The sequence below is a fragment of the Mustela nivalis genome (genome assembly GCF_964662115.1).
Source record: "Mustela nivalis genome assembly, chromosome: 4".
Classification (NCBI taxonomy): Eukaryota; Metazoa; Chordata; class Mammalia; order Carnivora; family Mustelidae; genus Mustela; species Mustela nivalis.
The window spans coordinates 12,510,002-12,537,347 of NC_139023.1; the positions used below are offsets into that span (position 1 = coordinate 12,510,002).

The 27,346-nt window shown below is 34.9% G+C and overlaps 1 protein-coding gene across 1 annotated transcript in view; it reads left to right on the forward strand.

The window, feature by feature from the left end:
* Nucleotides 1-223: 223 nt before the first annotated feature.
* LOC309862489 (transmembrane protease serine 11G-like) overlaps nucleotides 224-27,346 on the forward strand; it is a 46,092-nt gene continuing 18,969 nt past the window's right edge. The window contains exons 1-5 of the mRNA XM_082726377.1: nucleotides 224-301; nucleotides 20,059-20,180; nucleotides 21,488-21,606; nucleotides 24,829-24,896; nucleotides 25,486-25,646. Coding sequence (XP_082582503.1) covers nucleotides 294-301; nucleotides 20,059-20,180; nucleotides 21,488-21,606; nucleotides 24,829-24,896; nucleotides 25,486-25,646 — 478 coding nt within the window. The 5' untranslated portion in view covers nucleotides 224-293. The remainder of the gene's footprint in view (nucleotides 302-20,058; nucleotides 20,181-21,487; nucleotides 21,607-24,828; nucleotides 24,897-25,485; nucleotides 25,647-27,346) is intronic.

Below are 27,346 nucleotides of genomic sequence, written 5' to 3' on the forward strand. Positions count from 1 at the left end.
AGGGTGTTGCTTAGGTTTTGAATGCAATATTGTTTCTCATTTATTTTCATTAGCCAGAACCAGGAAATTCTTACTTCCTGCAACAAAGACTTATCAAGTGATTCTTCACTTCAAACCCTGCTATTGGTTAAAATTTACCCATCCCAACTTGTTAAACTAGTTTATTCTAAATCCTTAAGCATTCTTTCTTTAGTCACCTTACAAATCTGAAGGAAGGCCCAGGATGCTACTCATTTGACAAGAAAGCACAAGCAACACGGAGTTGGAGGAGTGTGCATTCCCAGCAGTGTACGATGTATCAGTAAGTTTAACTTGATTTCATGTTTGAAACAGTTGTTTCAGGTTGTGGTTTCTTATTCTGAACATTATCACTACTCAGAATTTAATCGACCTTTTTTTTCCTTTACTGTTAAAGAAAATAATAACACCATAGTAGTAATGTTAATGCTTTTTATTTCAGGAAACCATGCTAACAATTTCATATTTAAGATTTGAAAAGTTTAACAAGTTGGATTTTCATTGGAAATTTTCACATGAAAATGGGATAATCACAGAGAGAGGAAGGGAAAACAGAGAGCCTGAGGTAACATTGTATAAATTTGTAGGAGAGGAAGGATGTGGCAAGGCAGAAAGTGTTTTCTCACTCTTATCAAGACTCGACAATAAAAAAAAAAAAAAAAAAAAGACTCGACAATATATAATATTGTTTGTGATATTTCTAAAGTATGCATTTAATTGACACATTGGAGAGGAAATACACAAGTTATAAAGGAAGTGTTGTATTTTACCAAATCTGAAATTGATAAACATCATTAAAGCTTCAAAAAATGAATAAGAATCTTAATGTCCTTTGAGAAATCCTTTACTTTTTAAAAATAAAAATTTAAAGAACAATATAAGAACAATTATACATAAGAATGTAAAAAGCAGGTAAGAGCAAATAATCTTAAAATTTTTGTATTTTAATAGATTTGGAATGAAGTCTATAGAAAACAAATCTTAGACATTTTTTTAGTTTGCACTCCCCATCTGATCCATTTTGCATTTTTCTCAAGTTTGAACATTCTTTATGTACAAATACGAATCAATTAGTACAAATTACTCAGATAATGAGGGAATTACAAATGTCTTTTCTAAAGCTGTTTAATGAGAGGTTTACTATATCCTTTGTTAATTGGATATTGTATATAAAACTCAATTCTTGATCACAATCCCCCAACAGATTTTATTCTCTACAGTCATTCAAAATGTTCCCCTTTCTGCCTGCTCACTGTAGAGCCACATATTAATAGATTTAGGCTGTTAAAAGACAACACAAAACAAAGGAACAAAAACAACTTTTCACACTTAATTGATTTTATTTCTAATACAGGAATACATTAGGATTTACTTTTAAATAGAATGTAATAGAAGTAGGATGATGAGCATAATAATATTATTTTTATTTTTACTGAAAAGTATCTCCAGGGGTGCCTGGGTGGCTCAATGGGTTAAAGCCTCTGCCTTTGGTTCAGGTCATGATCTCAGGGTCCTGGGATCCAGTCCCGCATTGGGCTCTCTGCTCAGCAGGGAGCCTGCTTCCTCCTTTCTCTCTGCCTTCCTCTTTGCCTACTTGTGATCTCTGTCTGTCAAATAAATAAATAAAATCTTAAAAAAAAAAAAGTATCTCCATTCTGTAGGGGAAAATAGTGGTGATTCCATATAATAAAGATAATTCAGTTAAGGCTACCTTTTTCCTCTTTTTTGCTCTTCAATTTCTTTAGTAATCCTATATTTACTCAAGAACTAATGTGTACTGGGGTGCCTGGGTGGCTCAGTCAGTTAAGTGTCCGACTCTTGATTTTGGCTCAGGCCATGATCTCAGGGTCTTGAGATCGATCCCTGTGTCAGTGTCCATGCTGGTCATGAAGCCTGCTTAACGTTCTCACTCTGCTTCTCCCTTTGCTCCTCCACCCCCCCTCTCACTCTCTGTCCCTCTGAAAAAAAAAGGAAAAAAAAAGAATTACTATGTACCAGTCACCATTTTGAGCATCGGAGGCGTAGGGATAGAGAAGAATAAACATACAGTTTTAATTCAGTTTCTTTTAAGGCTCATGCAAATGTCAATTGCGTATTACAGCTGGTTAAAGGCAAAAGACACCTATCAGAAAAGTAAAGAAAGAAATGAAAGTGACACAAAAGGACACAGATGGGGAAAACAGGCTGAAGTAAAAATCTGGGCAAAGCAAAAGACCTACCTCTGATTGGTAGACTAAGAAACCATCTAGACCTCTCCATTCCTATTTCTTGATAGTCTCAAGATTGTCAAAACTTTCTCATCCAGGTCCAAAATTTGTACAAATTCTACTGTCCCTCTCCCTATTCAGATAAACCACTATGTCTGCTTTATGGAGTTTTGCCATATCAGTCTGGTTTTTGTTAGTTTTGAGGCGCCCAGGGATGGTAAGTGGTAAGGGTACTTGGATTAGAAGGGTCAGTGTTGAAAAACCATCCCTACTCTTCCCATTGATAATCCATGTCTCAGTGTAGTTGAATCTCAGAGTTTTCTCCATTTGAAGTATACAATAAATCTTCACTAGTTTTTGTCTCCTGTGAGTAATGTGAAGAAAATATACTTATTCTTTGTTGTACACGTTAGTACCTAGTAGAATTCTTGGCACATAATATATTAATTCAACTGTTTAATTGTTCTTCAAATTTATGTGAGACTAATATCCAATTAACTCATCAGGTACTGGTTATTTGGAATTTCTCCATTTGACTTAACTGGATTTCATATCTCTTTCAAGAATTTTTTCCACAGAAATATTTTCCACAGAAATATAAACAAATATTTTATTTACTCTTCTAGTAAGTCACTCTGTATTAGTGATAAAAATTAGATATAATGATATAAAAAGGTGTAAATACATTTATAATTTTAGTCATTATTTTCTTTCCTAAAACTGAGTAACTATGAGATAGATTCTTTGGATTATCTTATTCCTACAATGAGGTTTTGAGTAATTTTACATTACATCTGTCCACACAGAAATATTAGTCTCTTTTTTTAATTGAGCTATAATTGACAGATAGTATTATCTTAGTTTCCAATATAAACATAATGATTTGATATTTGTCTACATTATGAAATGATCACCACAATAAATCTGGTTAACATCCACCACCATAGAGTTACAATTTTTTCTTGTGATGAGCACTTTTAAAATCCATTCTCTTAGTACCATCCAAATATACAATATAGCTGCTTTGCTGTACATTTCCATGACTTTATTTTATAAGTGGATGTTTGTACCTTTTGACCACCTTCACTCACTTCTCCCTGTCTCCCTTACTGCCTTTAGCAAACACTTAGAGTCTCTTTTCATGTAGTAACACCCACAGATGGATTTAAAGTTCTTCCCCACATTGATTATTAAATCAAGTTTGGGTCTTATCAGAATAGGGATAAAAAGACTGTTAGGTGATTTTTAATTTGGAAATGAAATTTGTCACTTAAATGACAGAGTTCCCTCATCGTCTGTAATAGTGCCTTGGGTTCTAGGAATTCAGCACTGTCCATGTAGGACTAGGACAAGATAAAAAAAATGAGACAACAGATGGCCTCTAACCTAAGTAGGAGTGATTTGTATCTCTGAAGTCACATAATTCCAAGTTTAAAAATCCAATTAAAGTTTTATCAGAATACACACACATTATACATGGATATACATTTGTATTTTCCTTTATATATATATATATATATATATATATATATTTTTTTTTTTTTTAAATAAGACTTAACAAGATAATAAACATTTGTTTTTCTATGGTTAAATATTTTTATAGGAAAATGTCATTCTAGGTATCTTTCATTTAAATCTCTTCTACTTTTTTATTTTTCAGTCTAGGTAAAATGGACACATATATCGTAAACAACACTGTCATAATGAACATCCTTCTAGCTAATTTTGCACACATTCGAAATTGTTTCTTTAGGATAAGTAATCTGCACTTTCCCATTTTCTGGAATGGCATTCTTTAACAAACTTCTCTACATCTGCATATCTTTAGGACACGTTGTTTTTACAACCATCTCAAGTAAGGTTTACTATTGAAGATTTAGTCTTTGTCCTCCTGATGCCACCTGGGACCTTTGCTCTCCACACCCATGTAAATGATCTTGCAAACTGGCTTGTTTCTCTGATCCTCACATAGTTTATTCTCTGTTCCCTTTCCTTCTGTATGGTGGTCCCTATGGACCCATGATTATGCCCCTCCCCCATTAATGAAGACTGGCACTTGCTTCCCCATCTCTTTCTCTACTTCAAGTCCTGCATCTACCCTAGGAAGTCTCAGGGCCTGTGCTTGATCTACAACATCTTAGTCATTTATTTCCTTGATATCCTCATCTCTATAATATTCTCTTCAAAACACTCTCATGTCTACACCTAGACTTTGTCGTGACTTGAAATTGCACTTCATGAATCATAACTTTGGACAACTATCCCTATCCTAACCTTCCTTCTTGAAGTCTTAGTTTCTGCTAATGCATAAGGTTTTTTTTTTTTTTTTAATTCATCGGCTTTTCTAATCTGTAAATTCTTTTTTTTTAAGATTTTATTTTTTAAATAATCTCTACAACCAACGAGGGGCTCAAATTCCAAGATCAAGAATCTCATGCTCTACTGACTGAGCCAGCCAGGTGTCCCCCAAATTTGTCAATTCTCCATACCCATCAGTTGCCACCCCCATCACACACATACATGTTCTTTTTTGTTTTTCTTATGATCCTTATGTTCATCATTTCAACAAATTTTTGTGAAGATTTTGTTTATTTGAGAAAGAGAAAGAGAGAGCACCCAAAAGAGCACAAGTGGAGGAAGGAGGAAAAGGAGAGGGATAAGCAGACTCCCCACTAAGCAGGGAACCAGATGCAGTGGGGGCTCAACTCCAGGACCCTGGGATCATGACTTGAGCCCAAGGCAGACACTTAACCAACTGAGCCACCCACGTGTCCCTCAACAAATTTTTTAATAATGCCAAACCCCATTAAATTCTATTGTCCTGTGTTTTTCATCACTCATACCTGGATAAATTTTAGAGAGGCTATGACTGTCTGAACAATGACTCACCCCTGCCCAGACCACTGAGAAATGCACAGAAAATTCACAAGTTTCCAAGAGGTGCCAGTTCATCTGAGGACTGAGCACTAACCAACATTCCTAATACATCCCCCTCGTCTGTACTTCCATTTTCCACAATGACTATCTCCACCTCCTCGAGCACCTTCAAATTTCAAATTCTTACCACCCACCCTCTCACGCTTCTACTAATGTGATTGATCAGTTAGATGAAAATTCCTTCAACTTCCTGATATCGAACCAACAAACCTATCTATATCCATTCAACTCTAAGAGGATGCCTATCGTGCATCCAAGTTCTCTAATCTACTAGGTTTAATCATATAAAATATCAATTCATGACCACTTTTGACCCCTACAAATGGCAATTTGATATGCAGGAACCCAAGTTTAGAATCCAGGATCCTTCAAATATCTTCCCAACTCAGGATCTCTACTAGCTAGTTAACAGCATTGTAAGCATCTACAAAACTGTTCCATTCATATGGCAAAAAAAAACTCCTCTATCAACCCCATACACTTTGCTGACTTATCTCTCTCTTCCCATCCATAGTCAAATTCATGGAAAAAAAAATTTATATCTGCTGTCCTGTCTTTTCACTCCCAATTTTTCCTCAGATCCACTAACATTTGCTTTATAATGTCACTACTCTGTTCCTTCTCCTGTCACGGTCACCAGGGATTCACTACTGCTTAACTCTATGGGTTTATTAAATTTTCATCATATTCGATTTCTCAAAAGCAAATGACACTATGGATCAATCCTTCCTAGAATATCCTCCATCTTTCATTATCACATTTTACTTTCCTCCTCATTTCCCTCTGTGGTTTTCAGACTTTTTATTCCTTGCCCATATCTTAAATGTTAGTTAATCTTCTTTAAGATTCTTCTCAGAGCCTTCCTTTTTTCCTATTATTTCAACAGAGAAAAGTCTTGAGCACTCCCATATGCTAGGTGCTAAAAATACAAAAATAAATTTGATACAGTATCTGGCTTGTTCACTGCTATAGTCTCAGTTACTGGAAGTACCGGACATTAGTATAAACTCAGTAATCATTTTTAAATGCTAAAGTAAAACTGCTAGATTAAAAAGAGTGCATATTGAATAGTTTTATTCATGTTTGTAAGTTAACTTACCTACTCCTTTTCATACTTGTAACATAAACTTTCCAGTTTGCCACCCAACTTTCATTTTAGTTATGAAAAATGGGTAAACAGAAGATTTGATCCAACATTAGCTTTTCCCCTCATTTTTTTAAAGTTGTCAGATTACTCTTTCTTTTGATGATGTCTAGTTCTGCATGTCATTTTGTGAATATCTCACTCAAAAATATGGAAGCAAAAAGTAAAAATCGACCAAGATCATGTGGAATGACTTATTTATCTTTCTTAGCTCCACGAAGTTTATAAGCAAAATTATCAATTTTTTATCAATGGTTATTGACAAACAACTTAAAACAGTGAAAAAGAAAATGTGTTCAAACAGGGAAGTTTCTAAAAGGAGAGGTCTTCTCTTGGTGTGGCATTTAAGTAAAACACAATGTTGTTTTGTTTTGTTTTGTTTTTAGTTCTTTTGAATAGTGTTGGCATAGTACAATATTTCAAATGTCCCTGTAGAAATAAGTAGCGTGGAATAATTATTTTATAGACTTGTGAAAGAACAGTCTGTAACCTGGATGTACTATTGCCTAATCCATCCACAATTATTCTTATTTCATGAATTCACAGCACAGTTTGTATGCTATTTCCCAGTTTATTAGCCATCTGAGAAAAAATACCTTCCAAATTTCCTAGATATTGACACATTACTGAATTAAAATGCAGTCTTGATCTCCAGTTTTAGTAAATGAACCATACATCGAATTTCAGATGAGATCGGGCACATTCAGTGTGGTATGGCCGTAGACCAGACATCGAATTACAAACTCATACACAGGGGTTGTAGTAAATGGATGCAGAATATTTCTTATACAAACCAAGAATATAAATACTAATAGGATGAACTTAATGTTATTTTATTTCAATAATAAGAACAATGAATGTATTCAACTCCTACCAAGGACAAGACTATTAACTGGGTTCCTGATAGGGGTTAAAGGAAAACTGATTTCTGGTAAAGGAAAGATTGAGAGAATAAATAGTAATAAAAACAATACAATTTTAAAATTAATAAATGTTAAGTACAGGTATAATCAATGTAATTTTAGCAGCATTACCTAAAAGACCAATACTTGTGCTGGTGATAGTATGAAATGACTTTAGGTAGGATTTATTTTAATGTATGATTGAGAAAATAAAGCTACTCTATCAAACTCAGTATTGGTGGGTATTATTGCTTAGGGATTGGCTATGTTAAAAATAAGTTCATTTTAAAAATTTAAGAAAATTGATAGAGATATTAGTGCTTACAGCAAAAGATTGTGATATTGCAACTGAAATCTGGAAAACAACTCAAATAAAACAACTAATTTTAAGCAGGACAGAATTTGAACACTTCAAATAGAGCACTTGAATAAGGTCTTAAAGATGAGTATATTATATAAATAGGGAAGTGAGAGAGGGCAATTTTAGACTAGAGTCATTAGACTAACAATGCAGACTGCCTCCTTGGTTAATGTAATAGTTGTTTTGTTTTGTTTTGTTTTGTTTTGTTTTGTTTGTTTTTGACCAGGTTGACATCTTCAAGAAAATGCAGATTAGAAGCCCTACTTTTTAAAACAAATCTTCATTTTGTGTGTTTATTATGGAGGGTACTTATATACTTCAGCACTCATAAAAATATATCACAAACAAGGAACACAATTTTTTTTTTATTTTCAGGTTTCATTGTTGCTTTTTATAATGACCACAATCAAATATGCTTTGATAGTAACAACCTGAATTTGCCAATGCTTTCAAGTTTATCAAATGGAATCTTCTGTCATTCTTGCAGTTACAAGCTCAAATGCCAACTCTCTGGGAAAATAATCTTGCCCTCTCTAAATATTCTCTATTTTATAAAGAACTATTTAAAATGCAGATTACTGAAATACTGCCATTCCAAAATAAATAGCAGTTTGGAGCAAATAGCATAGAAGAAACACTGGGTTGAGGGTCAGAACACCTGAATTAAAATTCTTCTAGTTAATACCTGTGTGCCATTAGACCATACGTAAGACCTGCTTTTACCACTGTACTGATATTTGAGATAAACACTATGAAAACTATAAAAGATTACAAAGGTAAAAGGTTATCATTATTAATGGGCTCAATGAAGGTGCCATTGAGAATGTATTAGTAGGATTTTATAATGACCCTAGTGTCAGATCCATCATATAACAAATGATCAAAATGATTTTCTAGACATTTATAATACTTTTTTATACATTTATAATACTTCTTTGACTTGAACTCCTACTCACAGATTTCAGAGAACAGACCCAATAGAACGGTTCATTGTGTCCCACTTATAAGTGAATTGTCTCTTCCCCAAAGAATTTTACGTCTCTCCAACAGGAATAATCATTTTCTGTCCTCTCCTTCTTTTGGGGGTGCTCTGAAGGTCATAGCCCAGACAGCTGTGTTCTCACTATCTTGAGACATGTGACTCAAGCATGCTTCTCCTACATGATCTGCTGACCAGCTCAGCTGTAAGGCCATGGTTGCTATGGTTACTCCACAAAGCACTAGAAGCTCTTAATTGTTATGTACTACTTTTCTGATTCTTGGGGTTCTTCCAGATCTTTGTGCTGAGGTTGAAAATAAAATTGCTTTTTAGTAGAATTCTGCTCAGCAAAATTTACTTTCCCAAAGTTCTATTTTTGTAACACACCCCGTTGGTCATTGCTGTAGTAATTTTGGATTAGGACCTGTGTTCCACGGAGGAAAATGCTCATAAGTAGAAGACAAGAAACTTAAGTGGGCTCAAATAATTAGTACTTTTATGTTCTTGGGTAAATTCTTATAGCCTCAAGTGAAAAATGAGCAAATCATATTTACTATGTGAACCTTAGTCGATGTGGGATGGATCAAGGGTTACAGGGTAAAGCTAAAGCTCTTTAAAAACTCTAAAGTGCTATATAAATGAAAGCTATTATCATCATTATTATTATTGTTAGGGAGACCTCTGCCTCACTCTTCTACCCTTCCATTTCACCCTTTGTTCTCCTAAACCTGTTTGAAATAAGGTGGGGCATCTTTGAGTAAAGGACCACTCCCTATATTCTCAGGGGCCCTAATCTCTAGAACCACCCTCACGAGGCTCTGATTACACTGTGTAAATTTTATCAAACACAGATAGAAAGAACTCCCAACAATTAAAGATAGCTTATCAGATATATAGAAATGCCATTTATATTTAACTGAAGTAATACAGTCATCCTTGGGCAGGTATTTTGCTACTGAAGTGTGAAGATGAGTAATAGGAAACGAGATGAGAGAACTATCTGTACACTTGGTTACCACATCGACAGGACTCTCCCAAATGAGTGTGGTTTCTGTGCAGTGACTGGACTGCCTTGGTCAGAGCAGAATGTTTACACTTTTCTTTCTTTCTTTCTTTCTTTCTTTCTTTCTTTCTTTCTTTCTTTCTTCCTTTTCCTTTTTTTTTATACTTTTCAAACCATCCCATTTTGGTCAGTAGGATCAAGTCTTCTTCATTCAAGCCTGACAGCAATAGCTAACATCAAGCAAGCACTTGCTCTTTATTCATTCTCGTATCTCTGTAGGAGTCATCTGCATTTTCCAGATTAATAAACTCGGGCTCTAATAAATGAGGTGAGGTTACGTGACTAGTGAGTGCAAAGGCATTTTGTCTGAAAACAAACAGGGCTCTTTTCCAACCCACACATGCAACCAACCTCTCTTCAAAGAGCTGGTGAGGCTACTGTGATTAAAGCAACCTCTTAAAAAAAAAGTAATGTGAGAAAAACATTGCCTATTTTCTGTTGAAGACTATAAGATACATGCACGATTGGCTAGAACAGGTTAAATATCATGTAAAAATTCAGAAAATAGTTAACACTGTGCTGTCCTCAAACATATTCTTAAGAGCCTGACCCATAACAGTGCATGATGCATGCATTAAGGTGAACCCAATAAATCAGCTACTATCAGCTGCTTCTTCCTCATGAGACATCAACCCAGAGACCCTCTCAATATCTGACAGATCATATACAGGACAGTTTAAACAGAGGAGTGGGATATTGAGAAAACCACCTGGGCAATCAGAGAAAGTAGGAGATTTTCCTCTTAATTATCCAGGTAATGTCTTAATTCTTCACCTCTTTTCAAAGTGATTCTGACAAACTGTAGGAAGACAAGACTAGAACCCAATCTTTTCACTCCTTATTGCATATATCCTTCACTTAAATTTCATTGTCCCTGAAGAAAGCAGAGCAACGTCACTTCAAAGAATTTATTGCCCACATTGGGCCAACCACTGTGTTAAACATTACTGTTGTAAGAAGAAGAAAGAGAACACAGGCACAGAAATAAGAGATTTAAAAAAAAAACACAATGGTGATAGCTGATGGGTTAATGGATGCTAGCTTCTAATTATTTCTATTTTCTCAGTGAAATGGTTTTAAGGCCATCAGCTGAGGGTGAAGATGAAAGAGGAGGTATTAAAGATTTGAGAAGATAAAGTATGAAATAATCTTCTATTTCTCACAGTAGGAGAAAGAGAGAATAACTAAGGAAGTATGATGCCTAGGAAGCACTACGACCAACTTGAAGTTAGTGCTCCGGCAATTTAAAATGAGACTCATCAGCAAAATTGAGTATTTTTTCCCAGCCATGTTTATATAAACACAAAGTAGGTGTAATTTGTTTTTAGCCATGGTTGGAGTTTTGCTATATGATGATGAAATGATATAAAGAGAGAAGACTCCAAGACTGAGGAGGTATGCCAGGAATGAGTAGAATTAGGGACCATGGGCTTTTTGCCAAGTAAGAGAGCAATGCCAACATGAGAGTGACTGGAGACAGTGAAAACATAGTAGGATGTGTGGTGTATAAGTCCCAGTGGGGTACTAAGGCAGTTGTGGTAGTTGCAGAGTTAGGTGATTAAATTTAGATTATGGAGGGGACACCTGGGTAGCTCAGTGGGTTAAAGCCTCTGCCTTCGGCTCAGATCATGATCCCAGAGTCCTGGGATCGAGCCCTACATCGGACTCTCTGTTCAGCAGGGAGCCTGCTTCCTCCTCTCTCTCTGCCTGCCTCTCTGCATACTTGTGATCTCTCTCTCTCTCTCTCTCTAATAAATAAATAAAATCTTAAAAAAATAAAAATTAAAAATAAATAAATGTAGATTATGGAGGAATTGACACTGTTGGCAATGACAAGACATAAAGCATAGTATGAGACTGGGCAGCTGAGGTGGGGAGAAGGACACAGTGGCACCAGAACATGAAACAGAACATGACCAATTTTGTTGTAGAGCGAAATATGTAGAGGAAGCTTCAAGGTTGCTTCTAACTGGAATAGGATTGCAGTGAAAGGAACTGGACCTTAAAAGGAGAAGGCATTCAAGTAGCACACTGAAAGGCTTCCAGTAATGGTAATGCCAGCAGCTGCAAAAAGAGGAGGTTAGAAACACAGAGAAAGAGAATATTTGAGGCAGAAGGGGTGAATGTAAGGAACAGACTAGCATATGTGCAGGAAAGTAAGAACCCAAAAGTAAGTTAGACACAATAAATGAAAGACACTACCTATATTTAAAGTTGTCCAGTGGGTTCCTATAACTCTTCAAATTATCAGTACTTTGCCATCACCTTCAGGGTCCGTGATCTGATCCTTGCTTGTCTCTCTGGCTGAACTTTTTCTCCTCTTTCTTGGATCTACCATGATCCAGCACTCTGGCCTGATTTCTTTCAGGAACTCAGGAAGATCACCTTTGTTCCGTCTCTAGAAACTTGCTGCCACCTTGTTGCTCTTTACCTAGCTCTTCTAGAAGCTTCCCAATTCACTTCTCAATTCATCCTCGCAATTCATCTCTCAGCTGAAACGGCATCTCCAGGGATAACTCCCCACTACTCAGTTAAGCACCCTCTCCCCCTAGCTTCCATTCGCTCTCTATTCATTAATACACTTTGTTTTCAAGAGTTGAGATTTATTCTTTGGCTTGTTTTATTTTTGGCCTCCTTCCACTAGCTTGTGAGCGTCACAAAAGGAGGAAACTTGCCAGTCTTGTTTGCCACAGTTTTTCCGGGAGCAGAATTAGCTCTTAGCACATAATGAGGTCTCTCTAAATATTTCCTCAATGAATGATTGGATGAATGAATGAATACAATCCAGAGAGTTTAGGTCTGCATAATGAGAAATATTTGAGAGATTTTGAATGACAGAGTCACACTATTAGAACTGTATATTTGGAAAATAATTCTGGTAGCAACATTGTAGAATGTATTTAAAAGGAAATTATCTAGATAATTAATTAATAGATAAAGAGATCTATTAATGGCTACTGTGATTGTCCAGATGAAATACATCTAATGCCTGAAGTAGGATGGTGTAAAGGACATGAAAAGAACGGGCCAAATGGGAAAGACAATTCAGAAGTAGACTGGCTTCGTGAAGCAGTTGTGCAAGGGAAATGTTCTATGATTCTGAGTTCCAGAAAGTGGGTAATCTAGAAAATTGTAGATAATTTTATTAACACATATACTTGCTTTTTAAAAATGTGATTTAAAAAAGTAAAGGAAGTAAAGGAAGAGTTTAATACGAAATGAACAGATTATGGTAGAAAGAAGGTGATACCATAAGAACAAAGCAGAAGAAATGAGTAGAAGGAAGAAAAGAAAACCAAAAGCTACCATGGAAAGGGAAAGAGAAAAACAGAAAAGATTAATGAAGATGTGGAGAAATTTTTACATTGTTGATAGGAATGTAAAATTGTGTAGACACTTTGGAAAAGTTTAGCAGTTCCTCTTAATGTTAAGCCTAGAGTGATCGTATGACCCAGAAGTTCCGCTCTTATCTCTATATGAAAAAGAATGAACACACATGCCCACACAAAAATTTGAACATGAATGTTTACAGCAGCATTATTCATAACAGCCAAAAAGTAGGAACAATTCAAGTCTCCATTAGCTGAACTAGGGACAAATAAAATATAACATATCATAAAATGGATTATTATTTGGCAATAAACACAAATGAAGTCCTACCTTCCACTATGGAAAACAGCATGGGGTAATACATGCTATCACACTGATAAATTTTGAAAATATTATGCTAAGTGATGGAGGACAAATACAAAAGGTCACATATTATGTAATTCTGTTTATGTGAAATGTCAAGAATAAACAAATCTGTAGAGACAGAGAATAGATTTATGGCTGTCTAGAGTCGGGGAGTTAGGAAAAAAATAGAGAGAGACTCTTAATGGGTACAGAGTTTCTGTATACGGTGATAAAGGTTTGAAAATTGATTGTTGTGATGTTAAACAATTTTTGGAATACACTAAAACCTAAAAACCATCGAGTTGTACGCTTTAAATGAGTGAACTGTAGGGCATAAGAATTATATCTCAATAAAGCTGCTAAAGTAACAAAGGAAGGAAGGAAGACACTAAAAAGCTCTGGCAGCTCAAAATATGTTTTGACTAGATGTAAAAACTCCTGACAGTTATTGTTCACTGAACCTGTCAGTTTCCTACCTATCATTACCCTTCCTTTTTGACACTCATGTGACTTCTCCAGCAGTATCACACCCTTCTTTCAACAGTTTTTTCTGACTCAAGAAAGGCTTTCCTTCATTTTCTTTTCACATTTTAAATTTTATGTTATTTTATTTATTTTTATTTAAATTCAAGTTAATATATTGTATAGTATTGGTTTCAAGAGTACAATTAGTGATTCATCACTTACATATAACAGCCAGTGTTCATCCCAGCAAGCGCCCTCCATAACACCCATCGTCCATTTATTGTCCATCTCCCCACCTATCTCTCTTCCAGCAACCCTCAGTTTATTCTCTACATTTAAGAGTCTTTCGTGTTTTGCCTCCCTCTCTGTTTGCCTCTTATTTCATTTTTCCTTTCCTTCCCCTATGTTCATCTGTTTTGTTTCTCAAATTTTACATATGAGTGTAATCATGTATTTCCCACTGGTCATTATAGTGACAGTAGAACTTGTTCATTAAAAAGTATTTGTAGCCAGTACATCAGAGCATGCTACAATGTTCAAAACAAAACTTGCTTTTTTGTGGAGGTCAAAATTTGTTGTTAAACCACAGTAGGAAAAGAATGATTAAGGATAAATGATGCTTAACTAATAATCTTAGTAAAGACACACAAATGGCTAACAGACACATGAAAAAATGTTCATCATCATTAGCCACCAGGGAGATTCAAATCAAAACCGCATTGAGATACCACCTTACCCCAGTTAAAATGGCCAAAATCAACAAGACAGTAAACAACAAGTGCTGGAGAGGATGTGGAGAAAGGGGAACCCTCCTACATTGTTGGTGGGAATGCAAGTTGGTATAGCCACTTTGGAAAATAGTGTGGAGATTCCTTAAGAAATTAAAAATAGAGCTATCCTATGACCCTACAATTGCACTACTGGGTATTTACCCCTCAAAAAAACTGATGTAGTGAAAAGAAGAGCCATCTGTACTCCAGTGTCCATAGCAGCAATGGCCATAGTTGCCAAACTGTGGAAAGAACCAAGATGCCCTTCAACGGATGAATGGATAAAGAAGATATGGTCCATATATACAATGGGTATTATGCCTCCATCAGAAAGGATGACTATCCAGTTTTTGTATCAGCATGGATTGGACTGGAAGAGATTATGCTGAGTGAAATAAGCCAAGCAGAGAGAGTCAATTATCATATGGTTTCACTTACTTGTGGAGCATAAGGAGTAACACAGAGGACATTGGGAGATGGGGAGGAGAAATGAGTTGGGGGAAATCTGAGGGGTTGGGTGAGCCTGGTGGTGGGTATTAAGGAGGGCATGTATTGCATGGAGTGCTGGGTGTGGTGCATAAATGATGAATTTTGGAACACACACACACAAAAAGTAATTCAATTTAATTTGTATATATATATATATATATACATATATATATATATATGTATATATATATATATTAGTAAGAGAGGGAAAACGTACTGATAAAATAAGCTGTGTTGGCCAAAGTGGGTGCAGTACCATTCTGGCCACTTTATCTTCAGTAGCCCAGGTCAATGGCTTACACATCCTTTTTGGTCCTCATCAGGTTTTAATTGCCTCAGTACTCTAAAATTTCCTTCAAGGAAAAGCTTCTCATGGAACTTCACCATGTAAATTTGCATTAATGAGCAGAATTTGGAGAGTAGCTCTCTCTGCCCTTGATTACCCCCTTTTGAACTCTTATCAACTAAAACACCAGCTATTTTAATTATGACATCAGTCAACTTTTCATTTATGAAACATTATGTCTTTCTTATTTGCATAATGTAGAGTTACAGAAACAAGACACACAGCTTGTCAGAACATGAAACATAAAAGGAAACACAAATCTTCATTTAATCTTTTGCACAACTTTTAGTTAGTATTTCTACTCACATCACAGATTTTATGCAAGTCTCATCACATCTGGTGCTACAATTAAAATCATCATCATCATCACCGCTAAGCCAATGTTATTATGAATAATAATACCATCACCTCCTGATATTTGCATAACAACAGCTTTCTTCCAGAGTTATTCTGCCTTCCCTGGCCAATGGATTAAAACCCCATCCAGATGATTCACCCATCTTGTCTTGTCTTAAGCTTTCTCATACCCATTATTGTAATTTTTTCCCTATGGATGCTCCGAATGTGAAAGTCTGATTATGCCTACCTCTGAAACCTGGGATTTCTCTTGAAGGCTCTAGTAGTCTCCCTTCTCTCAAGCTTAGACCCTGTTATCTGCCAGAATTCTGCATGGAAATCATCAGGGCTTTGATAGTCTCCCTAGGGGCTTCCCAGTCTGTGCATAGTTTCTTTCCTGTGTTGTCACTTATATATCAAGGTCCTGGGCAACAGTTCTTATCTCTTTCCTTCATAAATAGCACATCTACTATCAGCACATGCTTTTCACCAGCTCACTCCATTTCATCAAGTACAAACTCCTTGGTATCTTTTTCTGCTGCTTTTGATAATTTAAATAAATAAATAAATAAATAACCAAAACTCCTAAGTCTTCACCATGTTTTAGTAACTATTCCAAGTGCTCTTATGTAAATTAACTCATTTAGTCTTTGCAATAATCCCACAAAATGGGTATTATTACCCCCATTTGGTAAAAGGATCTGAGACACAATGAGATTGAATGCCCAAGGTCCCATAGTAGTGGAGCTGGGATAAAAAATTGGGTAGACTGGCTGCAGAACCCACACTCCCAACTACTATGAACAACCTCTTTCAGAGACCATGAACCCTTCAAATGTGGCCATGGCTGTGGCAAAAAGAAATCCTTTTCTCTCTCATCTTTGAATCACTGGGGGACAATATTTTGGTTATATAAAGCATTTTAAAAGCTCCAAGAAAAATAATAGATGCTAGGAGAGTTATCTAAAGGGAAGAACCTGAATATATACCTTGGTAAAAAAAAAAAAATTGTGACATTGACTGGCTGACACTGATAAGAGCAAGAAGAGTCCATTCCATTCTGCTGAGCTTTGGTTCAGGAACTACCTCCCATGAAAGTCTGGATAATGAACCACTCAGAATGTTACCAAAGGCAGGGGAGAGATCAATGCTTTGACTCTTTGTGAAAGGTTTTCTAGATTGACCTGCTTGGATGAATAGCTTTTGTCACTGCTCCTCTTTGCTTTGGCATAAATACCTCAAAGGTGAGGTCACTTATATTGTTTTGCTTGTTTGTTTGAATGTCAAAGTCTTCTCTAAGGCTGGTTTTTCCTACACTGTAGTGAATCTGTTTAGTCATCTGTCTGGGATAAATCCGACCAAAATTAATTCTTTGAATTGGAAGGATTAGGGGGAGGAAGAAACTAGAAAGGAAAGAGAAGGAGAGAATTGTCCTTTAGAGATTTTTAAGTGCAAAATTTGTAACTGTATCTTGATTTCAGGTAAGCTTATGCTTGTTTTTTGTCCTAATTCATCTCTAACAAAACTCTCTGCTAAAAATAGTTTTTGTGTTACAAATAGTTTAGGGTCAACTCCTCTTTTATGACACATTATTTTATTTAGTAGACAAATATTTACCAAGTACCTATGAGGTTCAGGCTCCACCAATCTGGAATAATCACTGATATCAGCCATTGAAATTAATTAATGTGTAAGTTAAAATTAGATCAGTACTGAAAAAAATCAGTGAGAAAAAAATATTTAATTTTTTAAAAAATATCTAGGAAAAAATATTTTGTGCATGTCTACATAATTAAGAAAATGTACTCAAACAATTTTTCAACTGTGACCCATACATAAGTCACAATGTCTGGTGTTAGAAGTTCAACAGGAAACCACACCCTTTTGATAATGAGAGTTCTGTTGTGAAATAAACTTCCTCCCTATCAACGGTTTTCTGTATTGGACTCTGAAGAGAAGACAGTGAGAAGATGGGCCCAGCATTTTTTAACTTGAAAAAATTATCGTTTTCAACCATTATTTCTTCCAAAGAGAAATCATTAGTCCTCTGAAATTTTCTTAGAAATACTCTATCACTCTAGTAGCAATTTGTGTATACTGTGTTCCTTCCCTATAGACTCTAAGTTCCTTGAGAGGAAGATGTATTGAAGATTCTTCATTATATTCCTGTTTTGTGCATAGCAATGTTCAATAAATGTTTACTCAGTTAGCTAATGAACACATGCATTGATTAGGTTTACCTCTATTCTCGTTCATAAATTCTACTTTCTTATGTCTGTCCTTGAGAAATCTTTGTCCTTGTCTCCTGTCTCCTTGTCTTTGTTTATGCTTTCCCTCTTCTTGACGTACCCATCATTCTTGCTGATTCCTCCTCCTCAGCTTCCAAATCACAGTTCAAAGGATAAGGTCTCTAAGCAAAACCATTTGTACCAACTCATGTCTCATAACTTATTGGGCATAATTCCATCACGACATTTATCACTTGTATTTTACTGGTTACTTAGTGTGTCACTAGATCACATGTTCTTAAAGATAGGACAGTATGTCTTATTCATTTTTCAATCCCAAACAGAAAGTATTTGGCACACAGAAGAAACTTGGTAAATGTTAACTGAATGAGCTCATAATTACCTATGATCTTCTATTAGTAAAGATGGTAAATATTTTCATCAGTTCTTTCCTTGCCGCAGCAGGACCCCCGCTCTTCTAAAGATACTTCAGATGTCTGTAGATTTTAATAATCTTGTCTTGATACCAACCAAAGAGTAGAAAGCCAGGGTAACTCTAGATCTTTCCAGAAACACAGCAGAACTAAGAACTAGTTCTACCTGACTGAGATACTTAACAGAGCTCAGGTTGATGGTTTTGGGGTAAGGAAATTGCCTGTAGCTTCTTTGCCCAGATACCAGAATACAGAAGTATCCCCACTTTTTTCAGATTGTTGATGCCAAAACGGCTCTCTCAGTTGATATCTTTGATTAGTAAGTGGGGATCTACTTTCTACTTTACCACAGCCATCTACCAACCCAGAGAAGGTAATTCTTTTTTCTGCTTTTTCATGTATAATTTTATCAGAATAGTATATTTAACTTTCAGAGCCATATTCTTGCCCAGTGCTCCTGTGAATTAGATCTTCTAGGACAACCCATGCCAGTCTCATTCTGGCCTGCCTCAACTCCTTAATTGTGCAGATTTGGTCTTTAGGCTGTGGGCTCTGATTCTGGGATAGGGACAGAACTTTGTCACATTTCTCTGACTCCACATAGGTTTCCCAAATGTCAGTCATTTATATACATTTATATACAACTTTCATGCTTTTTACCATATTTACATACTACTAGTATCATTATTGCCTTAATATTTTTCTTTAAATTGATTAATTATTTACTAAAGTAAATACAGCCTTATCTTACCTAATACCATTGGTTAAAAATCATAGGTCTGAAATCTTATAACACTATGAAATAGATATTCATCAAATACACCAGTGGTTCTCACACCATGAAGTCCCTGGGTCCAAAGATCTGAGCTATCACTATTTATTTGTTTGTTCATTATATTGGTGCTCTCTTTTTGGTTTACCTATTATTTCTTCCTTAGAGTTCTATTTTCTTTTCTCCAACCCATCCTATTTTAGATGTTTTTCATATGCATTACAGATTATTCGTTTTATAAACGGAGATTATAGGATTAAGTATAGAGTTTTGAAAAAATTTCCAAAAGCCCAAAACCCAGTTCCAACTCCCTCAACATCCAATTTTGAGGTTTTATCTTTATTATTATTTTTTTATTTAGGTATAGTTACATACAATGTTATATTATTTCACATGTACAACTACTAATTGCTAAGTTTATGCATTCTGCTATGTTTACCACAAGTATAGTGACATTTGTCCCATTACATTGCTAATATCATATCATTGACTGTGTCCAACTCCAAGGGTTTAGTAATCACTCTGAGCCTCTGTTGGTTCATGCCAAAATGAGAAGAGTGACCCAGAAGCCCTCATTCTTTGAGGCTTTTTGGATTTGAAGCCCATGAACCAAATATATGTTATTTGACCATTTACAAAGAAAAACATATTTCAGAACATTAGCATGATGAACCAGGAAGTATATGAAACAGTAGTTAACTGCTATATAATTCTGACTTTTTAAAATCAAAATATAAGTCAAATGTCAATCAGTGATTTTTTCATTGTCAGTATTTTTCTAACTTTATAGAACAATATATTCAGGTATTACCAAATGCAATATGGGCTAAACACAAATTCTAGAAAAAAACGTTCTATATCAAAACTAGGCAAAACTAAGGTTTTAGCATTTAAGTTCTGTTTGACTTTAATACCCAACTCTCTCTCAAAAGGCCAGCAATATTGGGTCGAAGGACAAGTTCACTGAGACCATGGATGACAGCCCTTATTGTCACAGCTGTTGTGTTGGTTCTAGCGATAATCATCGGTCTCCTTGTTTATTTTTTGGCGTTTGGTAAGTCTATCCCATTGTATTCTTTTAAAAACTTGAAGATCTACTCAATCTATTTCAACCCTAGTATTTTCTAATATTTTGAAGTGTAATTTTCATTGCAACAATAATTTTCTTAAATATATGTAAGCTTTGCAGAATGCAGTATTGGTATAAACATATCTACATTTGGGAAATGATCATCCTTTATAAAAATTAATTCTAGCATTTAAAATTTTAACTGGCTCACATAATATTACCTCGTGAACAATGCAATACATCTTATGCTATTATATAGTTTAATAATATTTAATGCACTGAAAGTAAAAACATTATTTTAGTAGCAATTCTGACTTCAAGGTTAACTTATGAGAATATATTACATTCTATCATGATCTAATTAATAGCTTAAATTTATGAATTTAAGCTATTACACTAACAGGTAATAATTTTGTCATAAAACAACTGACAACCACATGACTATGAAAACATGTGATATTAAAAATGAGTTAGAAATGCTTGCAAATCATATATAGGGTAAAGGATTAATATCCAAAATATATAAAGAACTCAAATAACTCAATAGCAAAAAGCCAGACAATCAAGTTTGGGAATAGGCAGAAAACCTGAATAGACATTTTTCCAAAAAAGATATACAAATGGCCAATAGGCACATGAAAAGATACTCAACATCTACTCATCATCAGGGAAATATAAATCAGAACCACAATGAGATATCACCTCATACCTGTTAGCATGGCTAGTATCAAAAAGAAAAGTAACACGTATTGACAAGGATGTGGGAAAAAAGGGAAACCTTCTACACTGTTAGAGTATAAATTGGTACAGCCACTGTGGGAAACAGTATGGGAATTCCTCAAAAAATTAAGAATAGACCTACCAGATGAGTTAGCTAATCTACTTCTGGGCATTTATCTGAAGAAAATAAAAACACTAATTTGAAAAGACATATACACTCCCAAGTCCTCTGCAACATTATTTACAATAGCCAAGATACAAAAACAACTTAAGTGTCCGACTATGAACACATAAAGAAGATATGATATACATGTATGTATATCACATATATATATGCATATATGGAGTATATACAAATATCAAATTATTATATTATATACCTGAAATTAGTATAATATTATATACCAATTTTAGTTTAAAAAAAAGGGGGGGTATTGGCCATAGTTATCACATGTTTAATTCCCAAGAGTTCGTCATTATAGGACTTTTTTGCATGTTATTGCTTCTACTTTGATATTTATGCAGTTCAAATGAACTAAAGAGAAACCATCCATTTTTGTTCTCCCTTCCAGATCAGAAATTTTACTATTACCAGACCTCATTCCAGATCCCCAGTATTGAATATAATCCTGACTTTTCAGCTGAACACTCAAAAATGAGAAGAGACTTGAAACAAAAAGTCAATAATGAAGTAAGTCTGTCATCACTCCTACTCTGACAATACTTTGGTGAAGAAGTTTAAAATAAAGTAAGAGATAAGCCGATAATATCAAATTATACCTATGTTGGGGATGCCAGATAAAATATAAAATTCTTAGTGAACTTCAATTTTTTTAAAGATTTTTATTTATTTATTTGACAGACATAGATCACAAGTAGGCAGAGAGGCAGGCAGAGAGAGAGGGTGAAGCAGGCTCCCCGCTGAGCAGAGAGCCCGATGCAGGGTTCAATTCCAGGACCCTGGGATCATGACCTGAGCCAAAGGCAGAGGCTTTAACCCACTGAGCCACCCAGATGCCCCTCTCAGTGAACTTTTAATTTTAATCCTACTGAAAATATATTTCATTCAACATTTTAAACATGCCTATACTAAAAATGACCCATTTTTTATCTGAAATTAAAACTTAACTATATTTTTGTTTGCTAATCCTGGCAACTTTAAAATTGGAAAATAAAACAGGGCAAAGAATAATTGCACCAAAGACTGAATAATAGGATCCCAACAGAAAGCTCAAATACAAAGAAAAACAAATTAATAGAGTAATCTGGAAACACAGTTCAATCATTTAGACACAATGATACAGTGATACACTACTACGTATCACTGTATTATTAAGCACCTAATGTGTGTATGACCCTAATACATTTCTCATTAGGCACCTTACACAAAACCTTTATTCCTGAAAATATACCACATAAACATACAGACAAGCTCTTCTACTGAAGACTTCAGTTGTGTACACAGCTTCTACTGAGCCTAGCACTGACCAAAGATGACAGATCATTCTTGCCAGGTTCTTTACCCATTTCCCAACAAAAATGAGCTGATGAAATGAATTAAAGGAAGGAACTGAGTGGGTTGGCATGTCTTTTCAAAAATACATCTGAAGGAAATTTTGATTAAAGAAAATTGATCAAGGTAGGTGTAGTTTTTGTAGGAAGCAATATATTGAGTTTCATACATCTAAGCTTTGAAGTCAAGAACATCTAGATTCATATCCAAATTATACTTCTTGACAGTTTATGAGTTTTGGAAAAGCTACTTTAGCCCTCAAAGTTTCAACTACAAAACAAAGATAATTTCTCCTATCTCTCTGAGTTATCCTGAAGACTGGTTTATGTTGCAAATAAAAAGTATGACAAATTATGTCTGAATAAACATTAGCATCTGTTTCCTGTGCTCTCACATAACTTTCATACACCTTTGTTAAAGTGCTTACCACCTTGTAACATCATTATGACTTTGTAGGTCTATGCCCCTCTGAATTTGTGAGGGGCTAAGTCTACTTACTCATATTTTCTGTTGCCTGGAATTATGTCTGCCACATGGGAAGACCATAAAAATACACTTCAGTGAGATGACTAGTAAATAAATGGCCTACTCACTAGAACTGGCCGTCTCCTCTAGAGTATAAATGGAGCCAACGTAAAGAAGGAAAGTATAGTAATTTAGACCAGAAGTTGGCAAATTTTTTTTTTTCTCTAAGATGCCAGATAGTCAAGTATTTTCAGCTTCGCAGGCTATGTGGTTTCTGAAACTCTTTAAATCTATCATTGTAATGCAAAAGCAGCCATGAGAAATACATCAACAAATGAGTATGGCTATGGTCCAATAAAACTATTTATGGACACTGAAAGTAGAATTTTGTTAAATGCTTAGATGTCACAAAATATTATTCGTCTTCTGGGTTTTTTGACTGTTAAAAAAAATGTGAAGATCATTCTTAGATTATGGGTCAGACAAAAACTGTGGCTGTCTGGATTTGCCCTACAGGCTAGAATTTGCTGACCACTAATTTAGATGATAAATTATAGTCCTAGGAAATACTGTCCTAGGAGAAATGATTAAAACTAGTGCCTAAAATGAATTTTAGAAACTTCTTGTAGCACTCAATAATCTAAACTCTTTATATGTTCAATTATAATGTACGGTTCACAAAGCTGTGATTTCAAAAGAAACAGCAAAAAATGATGAATTTGGAAAGAAAAGGGAAGGAGGCAGGCAGAAAACTTTCAATTATATGTAAGATATGTAAAGGTCATATATAAAAATATATAAATGAATATAGAAAATCTGGAAGTACATAACAAAAATGTAAATAGCAGGTTCTCTGTACCGTGATTTGGAAATTATTTTAATGCTTTTCACTTTACTTTGCTGTATTGCTTGCTTTTTATAACTTTTTACAATGAACATGTATTTGTTTTGCCAAATAAATGTATGTGTGTACATAAAACTATTTCCTTAAAAAACAAATTTCCCTTCATAATTGGAAGGAAAACATGTGGTCATTCAATTTTTTTAAAGATTTTATTTATTCATTTGACAGACAGAAATCACAAGTAGGCAGAGAGGCAGGCAGAGAGAGAGAGGGAAGCAAGATCCCCACCGAGCAGAGAGCCCGATGCAGGGCTCGATCCCAGGACCCTGGGATTATGACCTGAGCCAAAGGCAGAGGCTTAACCCACTGAGCCACCCAGGTGCCCTGGTCATTCATTTTTAATAACTATTTATTTTTCAATAAATATGTTTACCAAACTATGTAGTATGACATGACATGGCACTTTACCAGAAAAAAATTGATAAATTCGTTGAGTGAAAAGTATTTATTCAACTAAAATGACATACAAGTGGCATGTATAGTTTTGTCTTATTCTAATTAATCATTTCATGTATGTTTCTTGGTAAGTATATTCTTTTTAGGGAAGTACCTGATAAATATACATTCTCATCCCCTCCTCCATTTACCTACCACAGGATCAAAATATGGTCCAAAAACTTCACTAAAGCCTACAAAACCGATCCTTCAATCACAACCATGATGATGATAACTGAGCTTGACTGATAGTGGCTGTTAATTCCATACACCATCAAATTTTTCAAAGAAATTCAGTCTCAGCACTTCCATCCTAATGTATCTTTTATACTGGCTACTGAAATACCTAGCTTAATTCAACTCTTGATATATATCAGACATCTTTGATCATGTGACAAGTTGTTCAAGTATCAACATCCAATTTTAGAGGTGACCTTATGACAAGAGGATTATGCCCAAATGAGCTTTCTGAGGATAGTTGCAAACAATCTTAGAAATAAATGCTATTACTGTGAATTTTATACAGGCATTTTTGTGATATGTTGAAATATGTGAATTGATGTTTTAAAAAGTTCTACACTGTTTTCTTTTCTCAGATAGAGAATATATTTCGAAGATCCAGTTTAAATCATCATTACATCAAGTCTCATGTTGTTGACTTTAGGTAATCACAACGAATTAATTTTTATGATAAAAGGAAACTGTATCACTTATTTTTCATTGTTTGATTTGTGGACAGGATCTAAAATATCTTAAATTTATCAAGAGCAAAAATATTTTAATATTATTACATTTAATTGTCATTTCTTCTTTACAGAGTACTTATAAGGAAATAACTTCTTAGCTTGGGTAGTGATACAACATATTCTACCGGTTGTCCTCTTAAAGACTATTGCATTCAGCAAAGGAATCTTGTAATCCTTGAAAATACTCTTCTCTTTTTTACTTACTTTATACACACATACAAAGTTGATGGATTTAAAAAGCATTTTTTATGTATTTTTCCAGAAAAAAATATAGAATGCTAAGATACTCTGCTTTCTCTGAATATGATCGAATTATACAAGAAGGGGATAATTTCAGTATTAACAACCATATGATACAGGAAGGAAGGAAATCCACAAGAGCATAATATATAAAGTACTCGTGTTGTATTTTCTTGAAGATATAACTAATGCTTAAATACTAAAGTATAAAATAATTATAAATAAGGCTATTACTCATTCATTGATTCTGATGTTTTTCTTTTTCAGTTCAAGTAATGACGGTTTGAAAACAGACGTATTGCTTAAGTTTCAGTTTGCTTCTAACCATGCAGACACAGTAAAAAGGCAAGCTGACAACATTTTGCATCAGAAGTTGAAATCAAATGAAAGCTTCCTGAAGATAGATACTTCATTACCTTTTCTGAAAGGCAAGAAATCCCATTTTCCTTCCCTTGTTAGAGTTTATCATTTTCACATTCTTCTCATCTACAGGGAAAGCTTTATTTCACCATAAAATGAAACCACTTTTCATTTTTTACTTTCTCATTTACTTGATAATAAACCAATCTCCACACAATCAACACCAAAGATTTTCTTACTTTGATTAGTGTGGAGAGAAGTATGAGACAAAAATTATATGGTAACCCAAATATAATATTTCTTTTTTTTTTAAGATTTTGGTGGAGTTCTTTGAATTAATTAAGCATGTATGAAATAAAAACCTAAACTCTGCTACTGATCTAGTAATCTGTGGTGCCTGGTTCTTTCAGCCGCACCACTCTCTCCAATCAGAATCCAGAATGGAAGAGTGGTGTGAACACAGAAATCACTTGAGGGATACAAACATGATTTGGCTCCTGTGAAAGGAGACTTGTCATTTTTTTCCAGACACTACCATGAGCCTTCCTACAGCATGCAGGATAGGACTGGCCCAGGGCATGGAGGAGACAAGAAGAAAAATGCCAGACCCTGATGCTAGCTGTGTCTGGCGTAAAGGCACCATGTCATTTGCCTCACAGGCATAAGGAACTGCGTAATAGATATTTGGGGTATAAGATTAAACAAAGCTCATGATAATTCCATGTTAACCTAACATATACTAACCTTGAAGTTGCCATATTTTACAAGAATTTGTATAAGCTATGAAATGAGACACTAAGGCTGACTTGTAATTACAGTTATTAATAAGTTTTCCCTTGGTACTTTTTCCCCTCAAACTGTCCCAGAGGGCTAGAGCAGATATATCATAATATGCTGACAGAAGAGAAGATTGCATTGTAGGTTTGGTAAAAGTCAAAAAGGGAAAAAAAAAAATAAAAAAGGCTTGAAGATAAGAACTTGAAGTTTCTTGAGTCATGCCCAACATTGAATTCTGTGAACCATGCAGATAGAACAGAATAAGACTCTGAATCCAGTGCTCTGTGCTTTAGATAGCAAAGACAAGACTTTCTGAAGAAAGCATTTTGTTGAAGGATGTAGTAGGTATGGGTGAAGTTTTGATTTTCAAAATAATTTAATTTAATCTTGATCTCCCATTAAGCCAAATGTTAAAAACTCTAAACTCTATCATGTCTGGATATGTCCACCCTGACTTTGTGGTATTAGGGCACTTAGGTCCTTCATAGTGTTGCTGGATCAAGAAGAGGGATTGGTCTATTCAGGTATCTGTGGCAAACTCTCCATCACCAGATCTCTTGCCGATCAGAGCAAGTTACAGTTAAGACATTCTTCATTCCCATGGAATGGTCTCCTTGGATTTATCATTCATCCTTTCTGTGCTTACCAAGGGTATTCTGAAATTAACTTGTTTATTTTTTATTTCATCTTTTTATGCAAAAGACTGACAAGTCCTTGAACACAGGAAATATGTTTTCTGTAGTTACAGTCACATCCCGAAGATTAGCACAGAACTCAGCAGAGAGCAGGAAATTGGTATTTGTAAAATAACCTATCTTTAGCTCTATAAACTAGCTCATTCTCTTGAAAGTAGGCAGGAAACAAAAGCAATCTTTAATTTAACAAGCACCACAGAACACAGAGGAAACTAGACCATTCTTCTTTCCATATAGAGCTTTAGAACTACAAAAAATACATAAACATTTTAAAAACAAAACTCATAGAAATAATT